Below are 10,750 nucleotides of genomic sequence, written 5' to 3'. Positions count from 1 at the left end.
GAGGGTTTGTGGGTGTGCGTGTGTGCGGAGGGGTGGGAGGATGTGTGCGAGGCGGGAGAGAAACACGTAAGAGCCGGCAAAGCGTCGAGCCTCTAATTTGAAAACTGTCCATATGTTCGTGGCGATGCCCGTTCGCCTCAGGTCGGGCTGTGTCAGTGAGGTGCAAAGAGGGACGCCAAGGCGGGATCGTGCGTGCTGCACCGCTAAACGTCCCCGAGCTCCTTCCTTTTAAAGGTGCCTCGGTGACCCCGAGCTCCCCAGCATTGTCAGCAGCTTTCAACTTCGGGGGCTGGTAGAAACCTCCAAACATCACGACCTCGGGAATCTCAGCTCCGGCCCCGCCCCCTCGGCCCTACAGCAGCAGCCACCTGGGACTCGCGGCTCCGGGGCCGAACCAGCGCCCGCTGGCGGGGAGAAACTGTTAGGGCTGTTCGGGGCGGGACGAACATTCGTAGCCTAACGGTCCCCGCTTTTTGCCCCGCCCCGCCGCCATTCCTACAGCGGCCGCCTCGGATTGGCTCGCTCCAGGGCCAGTAGCCGGCGGTGTTGCAGGGGTGGACCAATACGAGAAGGAGCCACTGGGCGTGGGGGCGGGGCTTTCCCCGCCAGGCTCCTGCGTGGCAAGCGCGGGAGTGGGCAGTCCCGGTGGCCTGTCCCGTGACAGCGCCCGCCTCCTTCTCTTGCTCCCGTTCTCCATGGCGGCCAAATCGGCGCTCCCCGTCCCGCTGTTGCTGCTGCTGCTCCCGCTCCCACCGTGGCCGGGTGGCGCCGCGGCCTCCCGCAAGGCCGTGACTGCCCGTCTGGCGGCCAAGTGGGCGGCTGCGCCGCTGCTGCTGGAGGCGAGGTGCGTGCCCCCCTCACCCAGCCGGGGAAGATGCCTCCGTCCCCGCCCCCACCCTGGGCCTCTGGTCCCTCCAGCTACCGCGGGCTTCAGGCTGCGAACACACGGAATGTACTCCGGTTTAAAGGGGGAGGGGAGGAGAGGGGAGGTCATTCCACGGGGCCCTGGGCACGGCCCCACGCCTAAGCTGCCCAGACCTGGGCGCATGTACAGGGGCTTCAGCAGCCGGGTGTGGTGCTGACTACGGAAGGGCATTGCAGCCTGGCAGGAGTTGCTGAGTCTCGCCTGCTCTCCACAGGCCTCTGCCTGGATCGAGGGCCTGTTTTTTGGGGTGTGTACTGCAGGTTTGGGGGCTCCTCTCCATAGGGGAATCCCAGCAATGAGCATCTCTAATAATAATAATAATAATAACAACAATAGTTGTTATCATCTTATTCAAGGCCATGTCATATTTCCAAATTCAGTTGGGCAAAGCCCAGGAATCGGGTTTCAAAATTCAACTTGAACTCAAGTCTGTGTGCCTCTTTCGCCAGGCATGTATCCTCTGGGGCTTTGGATACTCCCCAAATCCAGGCAGGCATCCTACATGTAGGCTCCAGGCCTGGAGGCCTTGGGGTTCGGATGCCCTCACCTCACTTCATCTTCAGCAAAAGGCTGATAAGCACTTAAAAAAAAAAAAAAAAAAAAAAAAAAAAGGCTTGTCAGAAAGCTGAGATCCTGGTGCTCTGGGAGTTTGCCATGTTGAATCAGCTGTAGTCATGTCAGTTGGGCCATGTGCTCCTTTCAGAGGAAGAGAGAGCATGATGCTGAAGGCAGGTGGAGCTGCATCTTCTAGACAAACTCATTCAGAACTGCATAAGCTTTCGTGTGCAAGATTTTGCTGTGCTGGAAGCTACTGCAGTCAGGCCCTTGGATAAATGAAGTCACTGAGGGTGTTTATAGACATGCTTGGGGATGTGGGAGGTGGCGCTTTAATTAGTGAGTCATGCTAATTAAAAGCGCCCAAGCATCATGTGTATTGGTATCTCTGCAGTGGAAAAAATGGCGTCTGGGCAATTTGAATGAAAACTCGTTTGAGGAGCTTTAGTTCAAAGCGCCCTGCCATGATTTTTCAGCACAAGGATGCTGATACATGTGACAACGGAGGCTGCTGGAGCATGTTAATTTCTGTGCTCCAGAAGGCTTGATTAATTGAGTCTTCTCCAATACACTGGATTTACAGCATATCGGAACAGTCTCCCTGCATGTGTGTAAGTGCTCTGAATTTTTAAAAATTGTAGGAACCTCATGAAAAATAAGGGCACTCTGTTCAGGAAGGCAGCATCATATCAAGGTATTTTTACTCCAAGCAGGACATAAAGAACTTTGAATATTGTATACCACGATGCAGTCTTTGAATAACGTTTTCTATTTTCCATGTGGTGAAAGTGCATAGGGGTAGGGTTCCTCTAGGGGACTGTGAAAGGATTTAGCAAGAATCCTTTCACAGTATTAAGGCCTTTCAGGAACCAGCAAAAAACTTGCTTTAGACCAGGGGTGGGCAAAATGCGGCTCTCAGGCTGGATGCAGCCCACCAAGCTATTCTATCCAGCCCACGAGGCCTCTAAAGCATTTAGAAAATTAATATCTGCCCCTGGATGCCTGTCATGCAGCCCTTGATGGCTTGCCAAAACTGCAAGTGTCCCTCCGCCCGAAACAATTGCCCATCCCCACTTTAGACTCCAGCCAGTTAGAGATACATGGAGGGAGGAGTCGAGTGAGAACCAGGACACTGCATCCAACCCAAAAGTTTGTGTCCATGTCATAAGGCTGTGACCTTTAGGACTGCCAGTGCCCAGTGCCGTGTGGGTCTATCAAAGCGTCTCTAACCCTATCATAGTGTCTGACAAAGTGAGCTGTTGCTTACGCAAGTTTATGCATCTCTGAATGAGTTAAATTGCAACACTACCCTGGCTCTTGGCTTTAGAGGAGGGTACAGAAACCTCCCAGTAGACAGATGTGGAATAGCCCGACCTTAAAGTTGATCCTTTCCTGTCTGCAAATAATGAATGATCAGTTTGAGGCTTGAAAAGTTCAGTGAGGTCCTCTCTTTGCAGTGCGACTGCCATAATACTTCCACTGACATAACAGATCATATGCCTTTCTCCCTTTTTATATGGTACTGTATCTTTATATATGGTATTTACCTTGGAATTGTCTAAATATTTTTCAATCTAGCAGTTGAAATATTTCATGTTTTCCCTGCTTAAATGCATTATAGCTTAAACCGAAGAGCAGTGACCAGCTGATTTACACTTTGCTACTTCAGTGCTCAATAACACATCCCCTCCTCCTCCCATCACCACCAGGGAAACTTGTGTCAAATGTAATAGTTGGTATGGGAGATAGATGTATAGTTATAATTGTAAAAACAAAATCACAAAAATAAACCCATCGCAAACACACCTATAAACTTTGGATGAATCATGTTAATTTGAAATCCTCTCATTTTACAATTTTCAAGGAAGTAAATAAAAGTAGGATTCAGCATTGCATATAGCTTTAGTCTCCCTGCCAAACTATGGTTTTGTGATCCCATTTTCAAACTTTCTACCTCTTCTGTCACTGTGTGAAATACTCATACAAATGGGAAAGTAATAGAAACCACTCGGACAAACAGCAGTAAATGTACGTGTGAACTTTGGATACCATAGAGTTGAAAATACCTACATTTTTAGTCTTTAAAAATAGAGGTCTTTTTAAAAATAGAATTTTGGTTTAAAAGAATGTAAGCTAAGTGGAGAGACTGCATTTAAAGCAAAACCAAACGGTTGCCTTTAACTGTTTTTAACTATTAGAATCAAATGACCTGTCTTAAAAGCTCAGATGTCAGGGTCTGTATTAGATTTCCAGCTAGGTCATTGTCATGGATGTGTATTTTGTGACTAATTGAAAATTCTCAACTTATGAAATTTGTATTTTCATGTATGAATTGTAGTTACTAGGCAAATAAAACTGTATGTGTATTTAATTACATATGCATATTTTGTATGTTGCTATACACGTGGAAAAAATAAAGCAGACTATCACTTGTATCTATTTTTGTATGAGGTAGTAATTTGTTCATCCCTTGGTGAATATATCTGACTGCTGAGTTTCTATCAGATTGATAGCATTTTGGTTTTATCTTTTCATTAATTGGGAGAAACAATTAAGTCTACATTCCTCATTTTATAATAGAAGGGTACTGGACTGTTACTTGCCACTTTTTAAATAGCTATAGTGTTTTTAAATCTGTGCTATTAAACAGATTCAACATATGGACAAATTCATTTCATTTATTTTTAAACAGTGAATTTATTGCAGAAGAAAGTAATGAGAAGTTTTGGCAATTTTTGGAAACTGTACAAGAAATAACAATTTATAAGCAAGGAGGTAAGTAAATGAAAAAGCATGCTAGCTCTAATATACAAAACATACTAAATATAATTATCATCTAATTATTAACATCGTAGTTCCCATGAAATAAAGACTGACAGTTCATTATTCTTTTGTAGAAGTTCCCCTGTCACAAAGGCAATACCTTATTTGAGTACATGCTTTCCCTTTATCTGACTATTTACAGCTACTCTTAGTCTAAAATGTGGCTGTCCAACTAGCATCCTGCAGGCTTCAGGCAGCCTATGAGTGATCCATTTGCTGCCTGCAGGAGCCACTGCATTGGCACAGCTCTGGAACCCAAGTGATGAGTGCTGCCACTGCTCACCCTGCTGCTAATTTTGGTGTCTTTGAGTGTGGTTGACAACTAAATCAACTGGGGAAAGAAAGGGATGTGAGCGGTGGCAGTTTTGTCCTCTGGCTCTCTAGCCATGCCAGTGCAGTAAATCTAGCAGCCACGTTGATGAACTTGTTCCCTGCAGTCTGGATCCAACCCACAGGGCCAAATTAATTGGATGTTCCTTCCTTAACGTAGAGCTGTCTAAACCTACAACACTATAATGGATAATGCTTAGCCTGATGGACCAATACAGGGGTTGTCAACCTGAAGATGACCTTGAAGTTGCCCTGTCCTTAAACAGGCTTGCGTCATTACATAAAGCAGTATAATTATGATTTATGTAAATATAGTAATGTTAGCTATGATTGGAAAAAATAAAGAGAAAATGGTTAAAAGTACAGGAAAAAAGATTGATCTACAACTCTAAGATGTTTAAGTTAAATCCATTTAAAAGACAACAGAATTCATACCTTGTGAAACACAAAAAGGGCTGCATAGTCCCAGAAGCGAGGCAAGGACCAGCTTGTGATTCAAAGTCCACCTTACCTCAATTTACTAGTGAATATGTTCTGACATTTTGCTAGCTTCAGTTTCTGCTGATGCATGGGGGAACAGTAGAGCCTTGGTCCTACCCTCTACATTGGGAAGTACAGAGCTGCTTTATTAGTAGTTTCTTTATGGAGAATGGAAAGGATCCTATGTATACCCTTTTACTCTCTTGTGCAGTTGTGCAGCAAGATCCTTGATGGAATCCTTATGTCTCAATAGTGGTCTTGCTGTAGAACTCCTTGTATGAACATCAAAGTGTGTTTTATTAAATATAAATGAAAGAAAAACTGAAAAGCACTGTTTTTCCAGCTAAATTATTTTTCTTTAATTAAAATAAAACTATATTTTATCTTAACTTAGACCTGGTAGAATGATTCGTATCTCACAAACAACTGTATTTTTAAATGGCGTAATAGAGTTGGAAAGTAAAAAAAAATATATAAGCCAGTAAGTATATACATAATAGTACAGTACAGTTGAATTAGTGTTATTGAAGGAACCAACACTTTTAAGAGAAAATGAGATCTCATGTGAGGGGAGAACACATTCTGGAGGAAAAAGTTAACCTGTTATTTCATTATGAGCAGGGATCCTGGTTTTCTCTGATTTAAAAAAAAAAATCCCCAATTTTTTAGATTTAAAAAAAGTAATCCAAAATCCAAATTTTTCCATGATTAAAATGAAATACCAGTTGTGTATATCTATATATTAGTGGTGTTTCATTTTAATCACAGAAGAATGTGGATATTGGGTTACTTTTTTAAATCTGAAAATTGGAGTCTTTTTATCAGAGAAAACCAGGATCTTTGATTATAAAGAAAATCAAATCAACAATGCTTGTAATATGTATGAGATCTTTAACTCAATGTGTTGAAAGGGAAGCATTGTGGGTAATTAACTAGTAAAGAAGTTAAAGAACTAATTTAAGTATGATGTGAATTATTATGTAAAGTATAATATAAAGAAGTTAATAATATAAGACGACTTCATCTAAAAACAGGTAAGGAAATGATAGGTAGGAAAGTTTAAAAAAAAAAAAAAAAATAGCCCTGCCTGTTTATACTGCATGGCTGGTAGAGTTTCATTTTGACCCATTGGCAGTTGTGTGTGAAGATTTGTGGAGAATTAGGGGTGGTGGCAAAAGAATGGAAAAATAAATCCTGGAGGTTCTTGCATTTAACATGAAAAGACTTTCCAATAGTCATCTAAGTTTTACTTTAAAACCAGGTAAGAGGATGGAACAATTATTCAGAGAATAATTAAAAAGCAATATACACTACTATCAATGACTAAGATGGGTAAACAATAAAATTATGCCTGATCAATTTGATATTTTTAGTGTGATGAAATTACAAAATTAGAGGATTAAGGGTAATTTAGTAAGTACAATATTTGTTGGATTTTGTGAAGTATTGATTGATAAATTGTCACACAGTCTTATTCAGTAAGTATTCAAATTAGCATGGTAGAAGAAGTAGAGCTGAAGGCCATCTAGTCCAACCCCTTGTTTAAGGCAGAATCACCCCTACCTAATCATTCTGTGCAGGTGTTTGTCTAACCTCCCCTTAAAAATTTCCAAGGATGGAGATTTGATAACCTCCCTAGGTAGTCTGTTCCAGTGCTTAACCACTCACGGATAGAGAAAATTTCCTCCCTACATTTCTCTTACTGCCATTTAAGGCTGTTGTTCTTTGTCTTGCCCCCTGTTCCAGCAGAGAATAGCATGTTACTGTCTTCTTTATAGTAGGGTATAAATTGACCAATAAGGTCTTTAGATTTTGTTGTCATAGCAACAGGGAAGGGAGGGGAACAAGAAGGGAGGGGGTGTTACCGGTGGCTGTGTGCAGCCGCAACTGCCACCATGGTCATGGGCCCTGGCCCTGGCCCTGGCCCCAGCCTGAAGCCACAGGGGGAGGTGGGGAGTGGCCCCAGCCCAAAACGGTGGGGGGAAAGCGGGGAGCGGCTCCGGCCTCAGCCTGGAGCAGCAGGGGGGAGGTGTGGAGTGGTCCTGGCCCAAGGTTAGGGGGGCAGACGCAGGCCTCTGTCCCTGCCTGCCCCCTCTCCCCCTGTCATTTTTGATGGAGTTTGCTAGTGCTACCATAACAAGTGTTGAATTCAGCAAGTGCCCTATGTTGAACAAATGCCTCATTTATTTGAGCAAATCCAGCAGGTGAACCTTGGATAATTGCTGACTGTGAACCTGTTTCGAGACATATGATGCATCTTGTAGATTCTGAGTTGTACCTCCTGCACTTCACTGGACTTAGTGATCCTATCAGCTTCATTGTAACATTTGCTTAAGGGCAATAAGGGCGAGTCTCTTGTTGATGATCATCAGAGGTTTTCATGTTGAGGGAATCTGAAACAGAACAGAGTTGATGTAGCAATTTTGCAAACCTTTTGGATATCTAATAATGACCAAAACTGTAAATGCATGTCAGCCATCTTGGAATCCAAGTAGGTTACCATGAAGAAATGTTACAATTGATCGCAGTTCATACAGTGTTGGATTTGTCATTGAAATTAATTTTCTAACTCTACTCGGGGCTGAAATATTGACCAAAACATGAATTCGTGGCAGCCATCTTGGATCCCAGTATGGTGGCTACATGCCCTACTTGCCAGATTAGCAACATGGCTTTCTGACACAGGTAGACCACCTTTGCCTGAAAAACACTATTGCTGCTTCTGGCAATGAGTTGTCTACAGGGTGACACCTTTACCCTTCTTTTTTACTCTACTGTTACAACCACCCTTCACATATTTGATGACAGTTATCAGATCTCTCTGTCTTCTCTTCTGCAGACTAAATAATCCCTGTTTTTTTAATCTTTTCTTGTAAATCAGATTTCCTAGATCTCTATAACACTTTTGCTGATCTTTGCTAGGCTCTTTCTAATTTGTCAGTGTCTTTCTTGAATGCTGAATAGAGCAGAAGAATCACTTTGACTTGCAAGCAGTGCTGCTTTAAATACAACCCAGAAAAAAGCTTGCTTTTTTGTTGTTGTTGCAATGAGCACTGTTGGCTCATGTTCACCTTGCAGTGTTCGGCAACCCCCAGATCCTTTTCTGTAGTATTTCATCCCACCCAGTAATGCCCCAATTCATATTTGTGCCTGCAATTGTTTGGTTCCAAGTGCAGTACTTTGCTTTTGTCCTTATTGAATTTCAATTGATTAATTTCAGGTTTTTTTGGTTTATTGAGCATGGTTTGCACATGAACAGAAAACTGTTTAAAGGTCAACATACAGTGACAAAATGTACTATGTTTTATTCACATACCCTATATCCTCCAGTAAGGCATGCACCTTGTTTTGGGAAGGCAGAATGAAGAAGGAAAAAAAAAGATTCTTCCAGAGTCCTGACTGAAAGCTGAGCCCATAGAGCAGCTTACTTGCCTTCAGCCAGCTCACTGGTTGCTTCAGGCAAAAGCTCAGGCTTTAACTCAAATCACAGCCACTGTTGAATTCAGCAGTTGCTGTTAGCAGTGGCTATGGGAGGGTTAAATTTAGACATACAGCCCTTTTCCCACTATCATAATTAGTGATTCTTTTTCCAAAAAATGATTTGGTTAATCCACTCAGTCTCAAAAAACGATATATAGCAATGTAACAACTAAAGAGTTCTGTTTTTTCTGCAAAACATATTTGTGTCATAATAGGTCAACCTATGAATAACACTGACCAAAATTATTTAGTGCAGAATTATGGGATTAAAATATGATTGAAATTGAATATGTACTTATGTGCTTTACTGGGTTGCAGTCCTATTCACTTTTAAGCAATATAATTATGTCAAACTTCAATCTTCATTACAAAATATTCTATACTTTATTTCTCTACAAGCAACATGCAGAGAAAAAAATCAAGCATTCTAATTATATTTTATTCCTATGCAATTTTTAGTCTGTTAGAAAATCATACATCATAAAAGTCATACAAATATTGTAAAATGTATTGATTTGTGCGACTGTTCCTTTTAAGGCATACGCTTTGAATTTATGGATGTAACTATCACCATAATTCAGTTAAGGAGGCAAGTTAAGGATAAGTAGACAGTAGAAGACTGTTACTGATAGTGAAAGTTCATTTATTATGCAACAGTGAGAACTGTTCTGCAGTTTTTAAGGACATTTTAGATTTTCTAGTGTTCAAAGATTTTTATAAATGTTGTAGGTATTTTAAACATATCTTGTATGGATTATCTGTAGTAAGCTTTAATATATGTATTTGTATCCACAACCTGTGTATTTGGAAAAAAAACCCTATTCATGTAATGCTTTCTTAAATTGTTCAGGTGAATGTTATCCTGGAATAGTAGTAATATGTGAACTTCCACAGAAATTTACTGCCATATTTACTCAAATATAAGATGAACTCCCCTCATTCAAATAAGTATAGTATTTTTGTAGGCGCTAAGTTGGATGTTGAAAATCATAGTAGCATCAAAGGTAATCAGAAACTAAGTTTTAGCCTTACAGAAATACTTGCATTTCCCCCATATTATCTTTGCTTCTTGGTACTACTGACATCAGATCTAGGTTATCTGAGTGCTGCTAGTGCTTTGCTGGTATGTGCTGTACAAAACATAAAGACAGGCAACAGGGAACATAATTAGACAATACAGTTCAAATACATTCTATATCAGGGGTGGCCAAAATGTGGCCCACGGGCCAGATGTGGCCTGCCAGGCCATTCTATCTGGCCTGTGGGACCCCTAAAAAATGCAGAAAATTATTATCTGCCCCGGCTGCCTGTCATGCGGCCCTCAATGGCTTGCCAAAACTCGGTAAGCAGCCTTCCACCTGAAATAATTGTCTGCCCCTGTTCCATGTGGAATAACTAAGAGGGCAGTTTCCTGGCAAAGGAGATTGTGATTGGACTTGGTGGCCTGGCAGGTCCCTTCTATTCTTGTGTTTTTATGGTACTAGGAGGGTTTATTTGCATTTGTCTCCCATTTTTTGACAAGGACCACACAAACTCTTTTATTTGACCAACTATATTGTTAAAAGATGTCCAGCAAGGTTTCAGAAACAAAATTATCTTCATCAAGTCTGGGAAAGAAGCAGATGACCCCTTACTAATATACACAACTTTAAATATGCTACACTACTATGCAGGAGAATGTCAGAAAAACAGAAGCCACCTCCTTCACCTAACCCACTCCAATTATTATCAAACAAATCTTTCTTCTTGTAAATTCCCTGAGCTATCACAGCTACTGTGATCCTATAACTTACCAAAAATGTAGTATTGTAAATTAGAACAAATAGCCTTTGCAGAGATTTCATTTTATGGAATGTTTTGTGGCACAACATAGAGGCATAGTAAATAAGATTTGAACAGGAGATGAGAGATTGTGAACATGAAAGTAAGAAGAAAGCAAACAAATGCTAAATGAGTTTAGTTATGTGGGAAGAGGATAGGCAATAAGAGGGCAAGCAGAAAATTAAAAAAAACCTTCAATATAACAAGCAATCTGCCTACACGTTTCAGAAAATGTCAGTATATATTCAAAAGAAGTCAGAGAAAAGAAACCTTAAAGAGCTGAAGGCATTGATTTGAAGAAAGATTTAAAAAGCACATCTTGGGGAAATAAGTAGG

General features: G+C 41.3%; 1 protein-coding gene across 2 annotated transcripts in view; it reads left to right on the top strand.

Annotated features, from left to right (window-relative positions):
* The first annotated feature begins 640 nt into the window (after positions 1 to 640).
* Positions 641 to 10,750, top strand: part of UGGT2 (UDP-glucose glycoprotein glucosyltransferase 2) — a 235,857-nt gene continuing 225,747 nt past the window's right edge. For both annotated transcript variants that reach the window (XM_025200352.1, XM_025200351.1), the window contains exons 1-2: positions 641 to 844; positions 4,173 to 4,255. In XM_025200352.1, the coding sequence (XP_025056137.1) occupies positions 696 to 844; positions 4,173 to 4,255 (232 nt within the window). In that variant the 5' untranslated portion in view covers positions 641 to 695. The remainder of the gene's footprint in view (positions 845 to 4,172; positions 4,256 to 10,750) is intronic.

This window comes from Alligator sinensis, unplaced genomic scaffold, assembly GCF_000455745.1.
Source record: "Alligator sinensis unplaced genomic scaffold, ASM45574v1 scaffold740_1, whole genome shotgun sequence".
Classification (NCBI taxonomy): domain Eukaryota; kingdom Metazoa; phylum Chordata; order Crocodylia; family Alligatoridae; genus Alligator; species Alligator sinensis.
This window is presented reverse-complemented; position numbering and strand designations above follow the sequence as displayed.